At 36.8% G+C, this 19,763-nt stretch overlaps 1 protein-coding gene across 2 annotated transcripts in view; it reads left to right on the top strand.

The window, feature by feature from the left end:
* Positions 1–14,847, top strand: part of pax3b (paired box 3b) — a 58,650-nt gene extending 43,803 nt beyond the window's left edge. The window contains exons 8-9 of one of the 2 annotated variants that reach the window (XM_007889800.2): positions 12,469–12,715; positions 14,436–14,847. In XM_007889800.2, the coding sequence (XP_007887991.2) occupies positions 12,469–12,715; positions 14,436–14,470 (282 nt within the window). In that variant the 3' untranslated portion in view covers positions 14,471–14,847. Of the gene's footprint in view, positions 1–12,468; positions 12,867–14,435 lie in introns of those variants that run through there. The other variant, XM_042339350.1, reaches the window with a different exon arrangement.
* The last annotated feature ends 4,916 nt before the right edge of the window (positions 14,848–19,763 follow it).

Here is a 19,763-nt window from a genome sequence, read left to right as displayed (position 1 = left end):
TTCATTTCTATTCAGAGAAGTTAGTAAAGAATTCATTTGGACTTTTGAACATCTGTAAATGCCATCACACGGTGTCTCTTGAAATGTGACGGGTTGAAAGTCACTGCTGTCTGATCTGTTTTCATCATTATACTCAGACTTCTGGCTTTATGACCGTGGGTGTTGGAAGAAAGGAAGAAAGACTTTAATCAAGTTGTATGAATGTAGTACTGCTATAAATGCTACAGATATAGCTCATAAACTTTGCAACAGTGCTGTATTAAGGGCTCTTTCCTAAACTCTTAATTTAATTTCAATTCGAACTTTATATGTTACAGAAGTAATATAGTGAGTTTTTTTCTAAATTCCATGAAAGGCCATTGACACCATAACAACCCTAGATAGTAGCAATTTCTTTATACTCTTGAAGAATTACTTTATAAAGAAAAAACAGCACTGTAATAAAAACAATAAGAAGACTATTTCCCCTTTCGATAAAACTAGTTGACATTTTTAGTATTTTGGTGCAAACTACATTTCTCCAATAATTGCGATACAAGCAGAATCTGGTAAACACAATCTGCAGTACTATTTACATAACCCTTTGATCAAAATCCTCTGCTCTTATTAGGTAATCTATTAAAGTTCAACACATTTCATTTTTATTACGGTATGGATTAAATGTCCTCCACTGTTTTGAAACCATGAAGAATCTAAAATTTATGCTCCATTTGGCTGGGAACTAAGTGCCCTTTCACTTCTGAGCACTGATATTATAGGTAATAGGATCTAGCTCAACCCCATGTGATCCATACAGAATCATGGATACCTAGGAGTGAATTACAAAGCAGCAACAGCATCAAGGCATTCACAAACCACAAGAGCGAAGCTTAGTATCTTGCTCAAGTGTCCGTTCTTAATATGTAACCCTATGGGGCAGACAATGAATGTCAGCGGGTTATTTGTTTACAGAGGGCATTACAGCTAAGCCTGATCCTCTCCTCACCCAACATATACTTTCCAGGTACAGTACAGTAAAAACTCCTGCTGATTTTTTGCCCCTTTCCAGACCAGAGTTCTGTGACAAATTAGACAAACTCAATTCTGTTTCAATTAATTTAGCACAAACCAGAATTCATACTTGTTAACCATCTCCCCTTCTGGTCCAAAGGATCCAGATCATTGTTTTACAACACTTTTTTTTACAAAACTATGTTTAGAATCCTATCTAATATACTGGGTGAAATGATCAAAGTTTCATGATACATTTGAAATTCATGATATTTCACAACATATGATCATTTTCAAAAGGAATGCAAATCAATAATTGCCATTAGTTTCATCCCATAATGTGACCTCTTTCATAACTACTGTTGCTTATTGGTCTCCCTCCAAGAAGGAAACAACATGAAATAACGTCTTTGTAGTTCATTCCTGACTAAACATTTTTTAGGTGCCTTCAAATGATTGTCCTATTGAGAGTTCATGTGATCGCAGTGTTTGTGCATGAGATGTTAGAACTCTCAGTTAATGCCAAGTGATCCAGTTCTATTTGTTGATTGTGACTGTGAACTATTTGATTTGAAGGAGTGTACACCTCAAGATGACCATGAAAATGCACAACACTTAATTGCAAATTACACGTGAGCGACTGATCGAAACAAAGTCAAGTCACTGTGAGAGCATTTATCTCGTCTCATTGTTTACTTTCTGTTTGGAAAATCTAAATGACTCAAGTTCTACTCATGTCTCCAAGTTCAAAACACCTCCTTGGGATTGAATTGGCTGTAAGGGAGGCATGGGTGGCAAAGCCAGACAGTTTCACAGTAAATCCAATGCACTGTTGATCAGCCTGTCTCTATAATAATAATAATCCTTGCATTTTATATAGCACCTTAACACGCCGTTGAGACGTCTCAAAGCACTTCATAGAATTTAAGTGGATTGCCAAGTGGATTGACTATATTTTGTAGGCGAAAGTGTTTGACCCATCAATGAGACTTGGAAACGTAGTCCTGTCCTCTACCTTAGTTTCTTTTCAAATAATCTATTTTAAATAGACTGTGGGAGAAGTAATCTAGTATTGGTAACCACTACACTGTAATTTTAGTGTGCGTAAATTATTCCCAGTAAACGTTTTAGATGTGTACTGGGGTTTTCCACATTCTCATTTATTTCAGATCTTTAACCTGGGGAATGGATCATCATTACACATAGGCTTGCCTTGGATTTGATAAAAAAAACCAGCAAACATTGAGATGTTTCAGTTTTTTTTGTGGTGTTCTGCCATCCAACACAAATAAAGTTTTGTTGATAAAATATACATTTATTTACGATGCCGAGAAAATAGAATTGAGAAAAAAGTGAATTCAAATACAGCTGGGTCTGAAATGATCTCCCAAAAACTGAAGGTTTATTTCAAGAAAACTTTGATTTTGTCTAGTGAGTCAGAGAGCGCTTTGACATGAGTAGCTTCTAAAACACCTCTTTTGGGTGGCAAATGCAGGGCAAGGAAGCAATCTGTTTGTGAACACTCTTGTCTGATATAGTAAATGAAATGGTTAATTAGTTTTGCCCATCAGTGATCAACCAGTAGCTGACCAACCCTCCACCCCCCCCCCCCCCCCACACACACACAAACACCACCATCCCATGATGAATGGAGGGTTACTGACCCGCATGTGTTTCACATTAAGGCTAAGCTTTGCAGTGACATCTTCAAGAGCATTTATCAGGATTCTACTGACAGCATGTTCTGTAAATGACGGAAAGCAAATGTGTAAGGGTCAGAAAGGAGTATGTCATCAGCTCCTGTATAATGCATTTCTGAATCTAAAAACTGTCAGTGGAGTTTGAAACAAGAATGTTAATTCGCTGGAAGAAAATCTATTATGTATGAGGGAGATCGTATTTTGGTTGAGAATAATGAAATACGGTATAGCGTTCGCTAGCAATTTCATTCTGTGGACCATGCACCATAGAGGCAAAGGGTGGATTATTATTTTGTGAATAAAAAATCTATTTTTTAATACAGTGCAGTTTTCTGCTTCAGAGCAAAGGGGAATGAAATATAATCGTCCATCAAAAAATTTGATTCACTTAACATGGTCTATGGTTTTCACAGATGGGCTTCAGTATTAAAGAAGGCATTTCTTCCCTGACTCTAGCAGAGCCAGACTCTGCCTATGATATCTAGCTGTGAAAGAGTTTGCTGTTGATTCACATCAAATTACCCTTAACGGCTGTGATTTTAATAATGTCAAGAGCAATTTAATTCAACAACACTTCCACACGGAATGTGTATGGGCACTGCAATACTGTTTCATTTACTCCAAATTAGAGTTTGATTTCATAAATTTTATGCTAAGAGCCCTTTGTTTCCGAGATCAGCATTAAAATGATGCTCATCCTCAACATTAAATATTGTTTTACTGACAATTCTAGAAATACGTTACCTGCTGTTTGATACATTTATTTCCTTCCTTGCACCATTTCAACAATATAAAGTAATCTCCATCTGGTAATTGTTATATATATATATATATATTCCTAAATCATTTCCACCTAATGTTTTTAACAATACAAAAAATAATTTCTTCTTATGCATGCACATTAAAACCAAAATAAAAACAGCACTTCAACCTATCTAGTCTTGCCATCCTTTTGTCTGAATTGCAGAGATATAACGGTAAATATTTCCACATTAAGCAAAGGAGGAATTACTGAGAGTCTAGGGTTCTGGCAGTTCTATAATTTACATTCAGGTTCCGTTATCAATAGATGATTTTAATTTGCTTAGTTAATTGTGATTATAGTCCCCAAAAAAGTGATGCCTTGTGAGGAACAAAGCAGCGTCATGAATTTCATGAATTTATGAAACTTGAATTCTCAGAAATGGAATCCATGCTGTCTTTGAGTTAGCAGGTATTAGATTTGTTTTTGTATTTTAAATGAAAAAATTGCAAATGGATGAACTGACCCATTTGGCTGTTGAAGGCTGAGAGACAAGCATTCCATTTCTCATTTTTATTAACATTTAAATAACTTTGAGAGAGAGAGAGAGAGAGAGAGAGAATGAAAACCTCGCCCTTGTCTCCTAGTTCAGCTCAGCCCAAGCTTCTTGAGGCAAATCTTTTGACTGAACAACTTTTGAACGTAAATATCACTGGAAACGAACCCTTTATGCGTCCTTAACAAAAGCATGTTTTAGTTCTATTATTGCATCTTTCTATCTTTTTAAATGTGATGAAAATGAATCGATATTAATACAAAAAAGGAAAATGTTATTACTTTTGATAAGTGTCGACTGAGTAAAACAGTTAAAAATGAAGAGATAATAAAACAAAAATCTGTTTTCTACCTTTCCAATTTATTATCGATTATCTGTATATCCTGTAAGACAGTTATGCATTTTATGTGAATATGCATTCACTTAAAACAAATATCCCAGTCAGAGTAAATTCAATGTGATTCCCAAATGCTCCTTAAACCTCATCCAGGTGGTAGTTTCAGAATAGAATCAATCCACTCAGCCTTTGGAATACACTGTATCTTAGTTTGTACAGTACCTGATGCATATAAGGTATTTAGTAAAAACAAATTAATAAAAAATAGTCAAAAATTCCTGTGTAGTTTGGGTGAGTCCAGAGGTTGACATTATTAATGACTCTTTAAAAAGGGATTTATTTTACAATTTAAAGTGCAATTTTGCTGGAACTCAACTTTCAACAAGACAATTTAGAGCCAGCAATATGTTAAAAATGTGATTCACTGCATTTTCCTGGTTCAAATTTCTCGACCACTGAGTTGATGTCATATGACTCTTGTAGTACATCTGGGGATAAGATATTTAACAGATTTCTTAAACCCACTGAGGAGCTCTCCTTTATGCCATGTGCACATCTTGTGTTCACTACATACTTATTGAAACAAGAATATTGAGTTAAAATTAGTACTGCACGTAGACTATTTCATTATCAATGCAAAATCTAGACAAAAGCTGTTCCAATGGCCTACTGGAATATTGTATGAAGTCAGCAAGACCAGATTGTTACATGTTTAAATGCTGGTCTGTGTTGAAAGTTAGCTGATCTTAGCCTTGATAGCAATTAGGGTGCTACCAATTGACAAAACCCTCTGGGCTACGGGAGGGCGGGAGAGAGGAAAAGCAACCAGGATATCAGCTCCTGATCATTGACCAGTGAACCATGCTGGAAGTTGCATGGGTGAGGATGGGATTGTCTCATCCTCATTGTAGGCAAAACCCTCATCCACACTTCTGTTATCTTCAGGCTTGACTTTTCCAATGCCCTTCTTCTCCTCGGCTTCTCTGGGTTCACCCTTCACAAGATCCAGACCACTTTGAACGCCGCAGCCCATATCCTCTCCCTCACTAGGCTCTGCAAGCCCATCAGCCCCGGCCTCATCTGGTTCCTGATCCCCCAGTGGATCGTCTTGAAGATCATTGTCCTCACCTTCAAATGCCTTTTCCCCAGCCTATTTCTGTGATCTCCTGTCCCGGCTGCTCCTTCCACTATGACGACTCTGATCTGCTTTGTGGGCCCTCGCTTCTTTCACCTCGTCATCGGCTGGTGAGCTTTCAGACGCTTTGTCCTCACCCTCCGGAACTCTCTCCCCAAAAAAGACGCATATAAGTGCAAATTGTTGTTGATATCAGCCTTGATCAACAACCCCCCGACACTCACTGTGTAGGCTCGTATAGAAAGATGATAAAGATGGACCATTTGGCAAAGTACCAAAGGGCATGTGGTCTCTGTGAAAATTGGCCCTATTGTGTTTAACATGGTAGATTGAAGGAATTGGCCGAAATATCGACCACAAACTTAAAGGACTGAGAGGTAAAATGAAAACATATTTCCCTGTTAGAATGACATAAAAATCCCCCATGGACAAATAGCTTTTAATCCGTGATTTACTATTTTTCTTGCTCAGGTTTATTAAATGTAACAATTATTTTCCAAATGCGTAACCCAGTGATAGGAATAGAATTACGATGTTGCTGGATATTATAGCAGTCGTATTTTTATTTATGTAATTCTGTCCAATGCTGATACGTGATAAATGCCTACATTAATCTAAATTTCATGTTAACAATTTCCCTCTTCACCTTTGTTTGTCATGACTGACACATGCTTACGTCTTTATGTTGGACTATTTTGACTGATTCCAAACAGATACACATTCAGCTTATGTATTGACCATAATGAATAAATTAAAAATGTAAAACGATACTATACCAAAAAAAACTTTTCCTGTGTTGTGTAGTCATAGCTCATTGTATTTTTTTTAACATTCAAAAATATTATGAGAGTTGATGATTGAGACCATATGAGCGGAGGAACACAAAAGGCTTTAAATGCCACTGATAAGAAAACCAAGAAATTTCAGTTTGCGAGTAACTCATTTGGATGCATTACTTCAACATCAGATATACACATTTGGAATTTAAAGTTGCAAAGGTCACAAAACAGATTTCTCTTCTTTCCTGATAGTTATAATATGATCCAAGTCTTTAGAAATACTTTTTATAATCTGAAGACAAAATAAAATAGTAGCAGGTTTTTTTTNGGAAATAATACCCGGGTACAACATGAGGTTGATAAAACCAATGAGTATATACTAAGTAACAAGCACAATTTGTTGGCTAATACAAGAGAACTGTCATTGTTCTATCGGGGTGTGTTCAATGATTCACAAATTCCACAACACAGTAGAGTTGATCCCTATCACTCACCTGTTACCTTAAGGTTATGTAGTCGTTATACTGTATGCAGTTTGTGTTTGACTTATGCATTTATGTTCGGCCATTTGATTTAAGTTAATAAGTTTGATGCCCATTCTGGGATGAATGAGCTGACCTCAGACAGGTTAGCAGCTGGGATGACACAGTGGGTTACACCACCTTTGCGTAGAGGAAGAAAAAACAGCCAGAAATCCTGCTCCTGATCAGTGAACCCTGCTGGAAAAGGCAATGTGTGGATGCCAAGTAGAACAGGATTGGGTTTTGCTGTGATACTCCTCATGGTTCAATAGCATAACATTCAATGTATGGACTTACATGTGAAGAATGAAGTACCCAGCAGGAGTCATCATCTGCAAGAAAGAAAAGAAGAATATCAGAGTTAATGCACAGGGAGCAGTTAATGGTTCTGATTTACTTTAATTCAATTATTGTAAATGGCTAGTTGAAATGTCCATTTACAATAAGGTCAATGTCAGTTTATTTCATTGTTTTTTTGGTAAACTCTTAGTAAGTTTTAAACAATATTTATTTCAAGAGTTTCATAGTTTCTAGGTATTCCAATTTTCAGCATTTATTTTATGAGGTATTATCAAAATTTGAAAATAATTAAGTCAGATGATTAAATTTAAACATTGATATATGTTTCGACTTTACAACCTTCCAGAAATCAGTATAGGTGCTGGATGAAATACTGTACAGTGAAAGTGCGTAAAGAGAACTTGATATAGTGAATTTCCATTTAGGGTGAAACAATCCTAGTCTCCCAATTCACTTACCATTTAAATCAATTTCAAAAGTGAGAATCTAAGAGCCAATTCTCCAGTGTTAGCCCACAAGTCAATTCACTTTGCAGTATATTCTGTGAAGCGCTTTGAGATGTCTAGACGTGAAAAAGCGCTATATCAAATGCAAGGATTATTATTATTATTATAAGGAACAATGGAATGTATCTCACTGATCAAAGTAATCTTTAAGTCAGGCTCTTAAAGATTTGAGCCTGACATAGATGGAGCCTCTTGTGACAATATCAGAGACGCTCATAGCAGATGTGTAACTGGCAGCCACAGTTACATTGCTCGAATATATTGGTGGAGTCGAGGGAAAGCAGAGATCCACACACGTGGACACAAATGCAGGCAGAGTTGTGATGAATGTCAGCACCTTGGGACGTCCTCCTGATGTGAAAGGCGCTTTACAAATGTAATTTTGTTGTTGTTGCTAGTAAGAGTTCCAATAACTAACAAGACAAACAACCCTTTTCAATCAATAGAAGTGAAAACGCACAGCAGCCAGACTTAAATATTTGTTTAAAACGTCTGCTGCTTTTTAATACTGCGACTGGTCCAGTATTGTACCAGTATTTGCATTATTGTTCAGTGGGGATGACAAAGCTGCACACAGCTACTCAAACCATCCATGGTATTTTGCTCGCTGGCCTCTCACTGCTATGCTGGTAAGGTTGTTTTACTTATTGAGAAAAGCTGTGGAGGCAGTCAGCTCTTTTCATGTAAAGCAGAATGCTGGTTCAGGAGGCAAGGGAAAATGTAATTAAAGGCAGAATTTCACTGCTGGTATTTATAGGATAGAGCTCCTGATACATAGCCAAAGTGCTACAATACCCACTGCCCGCACTGGCAGCTCTCGCCTGTACTTGGCACCAGTGAAAAGAATTTGCGCCAATGTTTTCTCTACTAATTTTCTCCTGTTCTGTCCTGACGTTTCTTTGACTCTACCTTTTTACCCATGCTTTGTGTCAGCTTGGCTCTACGTTAGCACTTTCACCTCTCTGAATCAGAGACTCGTCGAGACTCGAACTCACATCATCTAAGCTGACACTTCAATGCAGTTCTAGTGGCGCGTTGTATTGTCGGATGTGCCGTCTTTTGCGTGATAAACTTTAAAGATTTTTCCCTTCCAGCTCACAGGTGCTTGAGACACTTGTAGCATCTCAACCAACAACATACGTTCAAACTAACTTCTGTTGTTCAAGGAAAACATTTGAGTTATTAAGACAATGCAAATCAAGAGGGAATTGGCCAAATCTGAAGTTGTGCTGTTAATTGTAATTGAATATGAATTTGCTGTTGTAGCCAATGTTAGACTGCTTGTTAGTCATGTTCAATCTGTCAGCTCCTGATACAATAGGATGTTGAAGCATTGTACGTGGCAGCAAAAAATTGAAGATGAATTGAATGTAAAAGAGAAGGTGACACCAATTGGTTTGGCTCTTGGCTTTTGGTGAGGAACTTCAATCGATTACAGCAACATTTTTCATTGACATCACGTACAATGGCAGCAAAATCACAGGTCTGTTTTTACTTACGATCTCCAGTGCGCACTTCAAAAGTATTTCCTAAATTCCCAATCAGATCAAAACTGAGCTCAAAACTTAATTCATATAAAGTCTGGTTTATAAAAGAAATCAACCTTTATTTTATCAGCAAAGTACAAATATAAGATGCCAATATATTCATCAGAGACTTGGAACGTTTCTACTGTTAAAATGTTTTGCTGGACCCTTTGAGAAATTATTTGTGATTAATTGGGGTTACAAAGATTTGTACAATTTATTCTGTATTACAGTAGGATAGGAGTACTCATCTCATTCTGACGTGATTTCACAAGTTGTATAATAGATCTCCAGGAGCACATTCGGAACTGTGTACAATCACAACATAACATTGTCAAGTCGGAAAATATTTCAGAGGTTAAGCTGGCATAAAATTGAAGAACACTGTAGTCTTTGGAGTATTAAAAAGGCTTTAGTCCCCATTTCACCATGAATTTCTGAATTCACCTAATCTCAACGCTTAATGCAGAGTTAAATTAGTTTTTGTTGTGTTAGCTTACTCCCCCAGTGGACATTAGTGTGTAGAATAAAACTGTGCTTATTTAGTAATCTCATCTGCGAGAGGCCAGAGGTTGAATATGTTGGTAAAAGAATGCACCTAAAGTAGGAACTTTCTTCTGAGAATGGAAATGAAGGCTATATTGGCAATTGAATACTGACCATATTCAATTATTTATCATGCTTATACTCAATCTAAGCTGTGAACTTCACTAAATTCAAAGTTGCAAATATTCAATTCTCCAGTGAATTCAGGTCTTGCCTCTGCTACTACTGGTACCTATAGGGAGAGTAGATGCTTTAGACTAATCCCACTTTCGTTCAGTACTTGTGGTATGATTCGGTGCAGACTAGTTCTGCCCTTCCTGTAACTCCATGCTTTAAGTGAGAAGGTCACATTGAAATACCTTAACTGACACTCTGTGCCTCCAGGCTACTTTCTTTTTCTTTTTCTCAAAGAACCAAGCAGAAATTACTAAAATCTAATTATTTTGCTGTTAATCAAGTGCAGGTTGATTCCTGGAGCAGTCTTATCAGCAGAAAACCACTCAGGGCAGAAAACATTACTCTATAGACGTTTAAGGCTTTATCACAAACAGTTCCTCCAAAAAATTGATTTCCTGAAATGTTATGTTATAAAATTATTGGAAATCAATGTGAGCAGTAAATTGATTCTCCAGTCAACAGGCTTTGAGAATAACTAACGGTGGTTGATTTGTATTACTGCTCCATTGGTAGGATCAGTGACTAAATGCACACAAGCGACACAAAGACTTTCCAGCGTAAACTCTGAATTGCTGGGGTTTTTTTTTACAAACAAAAACTTCACGACGAGCTTTGAATTTTCTCTTTGCAAAATTATTCAACAAAGGCCTTAGCGTACAAAGCAGCATTCTTTTCTAAAATATCAAGAGATAAAAGAAACACAATGCAAACCCTGTAGAATACAATCAACTCCAGATAAACCCATTCCCCCTTGGAGCATAATTCTGATCCAGGTGTAGAATTCTAACATACAAAAAGCATAGCCCGTTGCCTTCCATTATTGATATATAGAATTCCTGATTCAAATGTGGGCACTTAAATACAAGATTTCGATTCAAGCATCAAAGCTATCTGGCTATCCTATTTTAATCCCTAGTGCCCTAACTACGGTTAATCCACTGTCAAATTGCACCTAGAGGCAGCAGTGCAGTTTAGACGCTTAATCAGTTTTGTGTGGAATATACCTTTTTGGTTCAGCATTTTGTGTCTATTTATTCAGATTGAATGGGTGATTGATCACATGGATTGCAGTACAGAAGTTTTTGGTATTTTTACCATGAGTTTATAGAAATCCAGTTGTAAAGTTTCTGGGCCATCTGGTTACTGGTTATCTGGTTAATCGTACATCTAACTGAACAAGATGATTTACAGCAATGTATTTAAATGTTTAGAAAGTTATTTTCACATAAATTCTGCTCACCTTTATTAGACTATTGAGCACCAGGTTGATCGCCTTGCACAGAGTAGGTTTTGTGAAATCTTTACATATTTTATTTTTCTCCCAATCTTTAAAAGCAGTCGCAGTACAATTAGTATTTAATAAACTGCATTGATGGATACTCAACTTGGGGTCACACACGGACTTAGCCAGAAACAAGAAACTTTAAAAATATTAAATCCTTTCACTGGCACTCCTCCAAACATATTAAGGTCTTGCCCTATGGGTAGGTATGTACAATTGGAAAAAGATCACAGTGCCTTAGGTCATATAAATATTAAATACAGTGCATTCAGCTTCTCTGAGGGCAAAAATAAAGGAGGATTATCCGTCTCTTACCAGTAAAAAAATATTTTACTCTAAATTAAAATTACTTTTATGAGGAGTTAACCTTTTCACTGTTATTTGATCCCCAAATTGTTACGTAGATGCAAATTGTCTTTGACAGGAAATTGCTCTTAAGTAGACTAACGTTTCTGGAAGTTGATACCACGCAAAATTATAAACTTTTTTTTTAAAAAAGTACAAAATGAAAAACTGCGTGAGCTGACAATGCTCTTTTTATATTTCTTTCCAACGCCAAAATAACCTTTTCAAAATATGCAATAAAAGTTATTTAAGAATATACACGGGCAAATTAGTAATCTCGATCACAGATGTTGACCTTTGTATACAAATGATTTATGTCATCTGTTGGTTCTTTACAGCAATCTTTCGAATAAGAAACTGATCAAAACGGTAAAACACTGCTTTTAGATGTTAAGGATTCCTTTTTAGGGAGGAACAATATGTGGGAAATACAGGAACTGGGGATGTGTTGCCGGGGCTTGGAGGGAGTCTTGTTTCTACATCGATCTTTGTTCCCCCTTGATCCTTGTTCACAGTTATCCTGCACCTTTGGTACATTGAAAAGGCCAGCCAACAAATTTGTATTCTTTCCTTTCTTACTGTATGAATAAAGCTGCCATTCTTTACTGAATGAATTAATAGCATTCACACTCAGCTTGGAAGTTTATTGTATACTGTTCAATTTGTATGTGGAAAATAATGCTCGGATCGTGTTTAATTTGACAAGTTTCCTGACTTTATAATCTTGTTTTCATCTTCCATTCTGTTGTGATCGAAGTATTTATTTCTACCAACGAGAGATCTCTTTGGGTGACAGACTCGTGTTCTTATTTCTGGTTTGGCTTTTATTGTGAGGCTCACAAAGAGATTGGGGGTGATATTTAAACAATAGAGTTGGTTCTATTAAAAATAATTTGGTTCTATTCCCCTCTCCCTCCCCCCTCTGAAGAATCTGTCTGTGTTGAACTAAAATTGTACCTTTTGAAAATGGCATCCATCCTCAGTCATGTGCATATTTATTAATGCTGCCCTTCTGCATCTCTCCAGGTAATGGGACTCTTAGCAAATCCTGGCGGAGTTCCTCACCAACCTCAGACTGACTATGCTCTATCGCCACTGACTGGAGGCCTGGAGCCACCCACTTCCGTCTCTGCCAGCTGTAGTCAACGGCTGGACCAGATGAAACCCCTCGATAGCTTGCCCACCTCCCAGTCTTACTGCCCACCATCTTACAGCTCATCAGGTTACAGCATGGATCCAGTCACTGGCTATCAATATGGACAATATGGGCAAAGTAAGTGCCATGTAAACCTAAGCAATACATTTAGTTATAAAAACGCCTACCCACCTCATCCTTCATCGATCTGTATTAAAATGTGCGACACAGTGTACAAACTTTGAGGATGCATGTCCAATTTCTGTGTGATATTATTCATTTTGTGTACAAATATTTTGAAATGATTTGCGAAATATATCATTCATTTATTATTTTGCCATCTACATCAGTGAAAGAGAGAGAGAGACACAGAGAGAGAGAAGAGTTAATAGAACAGAGAAGGTTAACATTTTGCTACATTTTTATCTGATAAAAATGGGCCATGCTGGGAGAAGGGTATGGAATGTTACCTTACAAGATTTCCAGGATTAATATTGCCTGTAAAAAGTATTATTACAAATGCCAGAAAGGTTGACTTTTTTTTAGCAAATTGTACTTTGCTGATAACTGAAAATGTAATGTTCTTGCCGTGTACTGATCATTTTTGGATAGAACACTACCTGTTGGATTAATACAGCCCAGATCAGGTTTTCTTTTGCTCTAATCAATAATCAGCTACAATGAACATATTTTATCCTATAGCTGTAATCATCTTTTTTTAATAGGATGCAGTGAGCTGATACTTTCATCAGCTAATGTTATCTGGGCCATGTTTTTTCAGTTATTAAAAAAAACACTAACTACTGTAGTTATTTTAAGAAGACATCCTAGTTTTTAATCTTTTTTTTAGAAATACTCACTTTGAATAAAGCTTAGACAACATCATCTTCTATTCATTTGTAACTTGGAGTAATTGAATTTCTGTTTTTGGTTGGCAAATGAGCCCATTATTTTGTATTCTTAACTTTCACTTTGACCTGCACTCTTACTTGAGTGAGCTACATTATATTATAATTCAGCAACACCAATTCTATTCACAATGATGATTTGATATTCATTGCATCTTACATATATTTGCACATTCATTATATACTTTGCAAAGTCTGGGAAATAGTAACCCCCTGTACATGTATACTGCAAATGATTCTTGAGCATCTGTTGATAAATACTGTATTTCCTTTCCTGCGGGTTTGAGGCCAATTTTTTGTTCCACAATTGACGAGCTAAGCAAATCTGTGTTTGCAATCACACTACTAATGCTGGTTCAAAGGAGGGAATTAGCACAAATAGGAAAAAAAAAATCATCTTTGGCAAGAAAACTCTTTAGTCATGACGAAACGAACTGGCATGAAAAGAAACAAATTGGGTTAGATCAATCAGATAATGGGTGCAAAATATGCTGTAAAACAAGAAAATTACCATGCACTTAAATGTTTTGCTTCTTTCTAATAAAATAATCTGTCGACGGTTTGAGTTAAAGTACTATATATAATATATACATATATAATTATCTTCAGTGCTGTCAGCAGCATCTTGATGCGATTAATTGCTGAGACTTAATAGATGCTTGCCATTTACGTAGAACCTAAGGCCAAGGTCTGTCAAAAAATAAAACAGCCACTGGAATGTCACTATTAAAAACACATGTTCCAAAAAAAGGCCAAATCAGGCATCATCCTGGACAATACTCCTGGATCCGTGTGGTACTGTCAAACTTGTCCTAATATAAATAAAGTAACCCTCAGAGTTTTGGCAGGTCATGATTAGCCCTGACAACATTCTACCTGCATTTGACATGGCCCCTTGCAATGATGTTGTCACAAAGAGCATTCCTGAGTTTCTTTTACTTCCATTACAGGTGCCTTTCATTATCTGAAGCCAGATATAGCATGAGAGAAAATGTCCATAAAAAGTTGAAACAGCCCCATGTTCTGGACTCACACACATAACGGGACTATGATGCCCCACAACGGTTGGATCTGTTCCCCAGAAACAAGCCAACTCTTACCCATCTCTGATAATGGTTTTTATTTGTGATCAAATGAAGATTCCCTGGTTTCAAAGATTTGGTTAAAAGATTACTTTTGTTGCCTTAGAAAGCTGACGGTTCTTGTACAGAAAGAAAACGGGGATAAATTAATTTGCATTTTATAACCCACAAGTACAAAAAAGCACTTGTGGCAAAAATCAGAGGCTAAACCGCAAATGATAAGTGAGAAATTTTATTTTGTCACAAAAATGAACCGTGCGTTGAAGGATTCAGCTGTATTTGAATTGATTTGGGAACATTTTATGAGTGAATGTTAATTCGAGTAAGTTCTCAAAAGGATAATTTTCACAGAAGAATTCCAATTCAAAATATTCTGTTTACTTCGGTGTAAAGATACCTGCAGAATATTTTGCCACATTTTACTTGGCTTGCAGATTCTGCTTATTGGGATCATATCCACTGCATTGTAGACATCTATGAGTAGAAATTCCAACTTGGTCTACATTTACTCCGTTACTGTAGCATTTCAGAGCACAAAGAATTTGTCAAAATCTTAAATTCAGTCTTTCATTTTCAAGATTTTTTAAAAAAACTACAGAAAATGGGCTTCAAAGTTCAAAACTGAATGAACAACTTGCCAAATTTTGCATGCACCGAAATGCTACATTAATAGAGTAAATTAAATCTAGGTGGAATTTCTAGGCATTGGTCCATAAATTTCAGGCCCCAAATCTTACGTAGTCTCTTAGTCTGTAAGTCCATTCTGTCTTAAAAGGGCACAGAATTGTTGAAAGTTCTTCAATTGAGTCTTAATTTGGAAGCCAATCTCCCCAGTCGTAAATTAAAACTGAATCTGAATAATTTCCATAGTTCTGCAACATCTAAAATATTAAGATAAAATAATGTTACAGGCTAAGACTAGGTGGAATTTCAGGCCTGTCATTCAGGTTGCCGAGATCATAAATAATGCTCCGTTATTCACCAATGGCTCATTGATTCTCACTAAACCGTGACACTATGTGGCTTGGCTTCAAAACAAACTGAGGGCAGACGCCACTGATAATTTGAAGGGTTGCTAACCACATTGATATGGGAACACAAACTACTACATACAAATAATGCGATTTCAAGTACATAATAATATAAGAAAGGTAACATAAACCAACCATTATCTTTCCCTTTATCTGGATAGTTACCACAACAATGACTCTGGTTTCTGATCTGCAAATGAATTTCCGAATTACCTATACAAATTGTTTCAGTAATATAAAAGAAGGGCTATTGCCTTAGTGAAGAACTATTTTAAGGTTCCATATTTAGGTACATTATCAGTGTATTCAGTGCAAAATGAACAAGAACAAATTTATTCCAGCTTTAGTGATGAAACAGCAATGTGCAATATTATGTACTTCTGTGTCTACCATGGTATTTCTTGAGAAGTATTATCCTGTATTCTATTTTTTCCTTGACATCATTGTGAATTCTTGTAATTTAATTGGTTGACTATATAAAATGTTTACCGGCAGGTGTTTTAGGCATTGTTAAGAATCAATAAAGTGCTGTGCAAGATATACATTCCACTTGATATTGTAGATAAACCCTCAGCGAAAATCTGATATGTAGAAACGGTATGTGAAATGTTTGTATACACAGATTTGAAGATCATGTCTTATTTTGGTAAGACCAGAGGATGGAATGTGCAGGCAGCAGACTTCAGGAAACATATTGAAGGACTGCTACACTCTTTCTGTCTAAGTACTAATTGTACAGTGGGAATTTGCAAATAGCTCACGGCACAAATTTTCACAACGTATGATTTCAGAATCTCACAGAAAGTTTGGTAGCCGATTTTTTTAATGCCTCTCGGGGTTTGCTGTAACATTTTCCATGACTTTGTCCATAAACTTAATTATGATTATAATATCGATCAGTTAATTTGTTGCATTGTGGCGTAGACACTCATAGAAGATATTATTTATTCCTATATATTCAGCTATTTTAGAATTTAGCATGCAGCTCACAATACGTACATTCTTGCTTAGCATGTAGAGACAAGTTTAGATAATTACTGCCACTAAGTACAATGATGTAGATGATGTGACCTATTCTGTCACATGCTGAACTTAAAAGGTGATGGAACTGAACATCTTCTGCAAATATCTGTTATTCCAACCTCCTGATTGTCATTTGACTGCCAAGTACAGCATTGATGTAAAGATTCTCTTTCCTGTACAAACACAGTGAATATTTACTATTTATAAAAAATAAAGTTAAGAAAACCACTGCATTGTTTTACTTTTCTGAACACACATAGATCAATAGATTTTGGCTTATGCTTCGCATAGTGCCATTTATGTACTTATAAATGATGAAAACTGGAAAAGCAAAGTACAGAACAGCAGTAATTCCTTTCAATGGGAACATTTACTGATTGCTGATTTTAACCAATCTTTTCACTCTGCTTCTATAATGGATTTTTCCATGACAAAAACCTGGTGGAGGGAATTGCTATTTTAGCAATCAGTGAAAGATAAGATGCAATAACATTCCCTTCGATAGCCATTCGAAAATAAAATTGCAGCCAGCATTTTCGGATACCTTATTAATAAGGATATCATAAGCAACGCATGTATGTTGGAGGCCATGGAGAATACCACAGTGTGGAGTTGCTGTGCTGTACTTTTATGACTGATATTTTATAGCAAGTTAATAAAGAGGTCTTCCATTTCCCATGTTTGATTACTTGTGGTGCAATGGACTCTGATACATGTATCCATGCATTTAACTGGTAAACTGAACACAACATTAATGCATCTGGAAAATCACAATCTCAGTGTAATTCAATGCAGTTCACAAAGGCAATTTCAAGATGAACCACTTTGCAAGAAAATCTCTATACATTATGCCACTAATAAGCTGTGACTGGGGTTCCTGGCCAACAATCCTCCAAATGTATTGGTCATTTACCTCATGGCCATTTGTGATATATATGTAGCTGTCTCGTTACGCCTACAGAAACAGTCACTACGGTTGACAGGAATTACATTTGAAGAGCTGTATGGGACATTCTGATGTGATAAGGTGCTATGAAAATGCAAGTTTTCTCTGTCTTGACTTAAATTGGTCATCAATGTCCTGTCACAATACAAATAATAATTGTAAGCATTTGCAAATGAAAAGGTCGTTCTTTAGAATGAGCTGAATCATCAGTTTACATCTGTTTGTTCATTATCGTTTTCTAAAATCAGCTATAATTTAGCCCATTGCAATGAATGAAACATGAGACTCATGGTAAAGAAGACTAAGTTTTCAAGAAGGCACTGTACATAGGCTCCTTGCAATTATAGTCTTAAATTGCATTTCACGGTAATATTTTTGATTACATTCTCTGAACCACATTTTTGTGTAAATGGTAGTGAATTTTTTNAAATCATTAAATAAAACTGTTATTGATTGCTTCCATTGAACTGAACTTTACTACCAGAATTTGACACCAAGTAAGGCATGTCAAACATCATTAGATTCAGACTGAAACTCCTTTATAACCATGTTTTAGAATCCTGTCGAATTCTTACAACAAAACATTGAAAAATACACATCATTCCCTGATTTAGCTTCACTTCCAAGTTTATCACGTACTTTTTTAACTTTGAAGTGGTAAAGAAAACATTCGATCCTTAAATGCTATCCATAACTCCCCATATTTGTTTAATCCTCTTCAAAACTCTTGCACCCATGTTTTGCCTTTCTGTGCTCCTCCTCAAGCCACAGCTGAAAGGGCAGCAAGGTGAGTCGCTCTGAGGTTTCTATCATTGGAGCTTTGAAACTGACTGGAAGAGGATGAGTGAAATTGTCCACAAAACCCCGTGGTCTCTTATCATATAAAGGAAGGTAAGATTGGTATTTCATTGTGTGTAGAAAGAATCAGGTGTCACACCACTCTACAGTATCAGGGGCTGCTATTTCAACACATTGGGTGCCTTTTGGACAAAAGTTCAATGTCTAATATTAGTGCAAGAGTTTTTTTGTACAGTAGCAGTTTTCTACTCCTCCCTCACCATCATGTGTCAGCCCAGATGATGAGAGGTAGTAAGCTACGCAACCACTGATGGCATCACAGAAGAGCTTGGTTATGTTATCACCAAGAGCTCTGACTGATTCGATTCACTAACTGGGTGGAGGAGGAGGAGTCTGAAGGTCAATTGTCACTATTGGCCTGGCTGAGATGAACTAATTTAGTCTGGATCATTAATCAATGATCCGAAGACCTGTGACATTCTACCTTGAGGGTAAGCCAAGCCTATCTTGGTCAAGCTCCACAGGGCTCTGGATAAGTTGCACCTGAAGTACTGTGTACAGTTCTGGTCACTACAATATAAAACGGCTGCCCGGTCATGAGAAGCCTTGTACAGGAGTGTAACCAGATATCCCCAATGTTAAAGGAATGAGGTATGTTAGGAAAACGGTTAACGCTGCAATGGGAGGACAGTAAAGTTGGTATCCTGGAAGGATGACATCAGATGGATTGAAGGGCCTTCTTCATCCCAACCCCTTTGTGATCTTGTGACTGGCAAGCAGGTACTTCACTTTAAAATGGATTCAAAACACAGTGGATTGCCCATCATGTGTAGCAGTGCAGATGAGTCATTAGCAACACAATAGAGGAACCCTTCTGTGAGCCTGACAACGATTCTTGCTTTGGAGGGGGGGAAAAAAATGGCTGAACAGGAAGTAGACGGGCTCAGAAAGCTGGCCGGGGAAAACAAAGAAATGTTTAAACAAATACATTCACCTTTATTATAATAGGGCAGCCCATAGAGAAAGGGGACTGTTTCATATTTTAATATAAAATAGGTTAGTGCCCCTTGAAGTTGGAAAGGTGATCCCCTTTGACTCCAAATGGGGGGGAGCCATGACAACAGGCTCCAATCACTCAACCACATAGTTGGTATAAAAATAGAAGAAAACAATAGTTTGCTCTCTCTGTATGACAGTCACATCACTCCACAAAACCAGGGCGGGAGGGGAATATAGAGCACGGTACTTAACTGAGCACAGTCATGTCAAACCATATAGAGGGAGAAGAGAGCAGTGTTCAGTGGAAGAGTCACTTGCTTTATACTATGGCTACTTCTTGTTCTTGTTAGAGAAAATGTACTTAGTTACGTGACGAGGAGTGTGATGCGATATTGTGCA

Source organism: Callorhinchus milii, unplaced genomic scaffold, assembly GCF_018977255.1.
Source record: "Callorhinchus milii isolate IMCB2004 unplaced genomic scaffold, IMCB_Cmil_1.0 Scaffold11, whole genome shotgun sequence".
Classification (NCBI taxonomy): domain Eukaryota; kingdom Metazoa; phylum Chordata; class Chondrichthyes; order Chimaeriformes; family Callorhinchidae; genus Callorhinchus; species Callorhinchus milii.
Note: the sequence above shows the minus strand (reverse complement) of the source record. Positions and strands in the feature narration are given on the sequence as shown.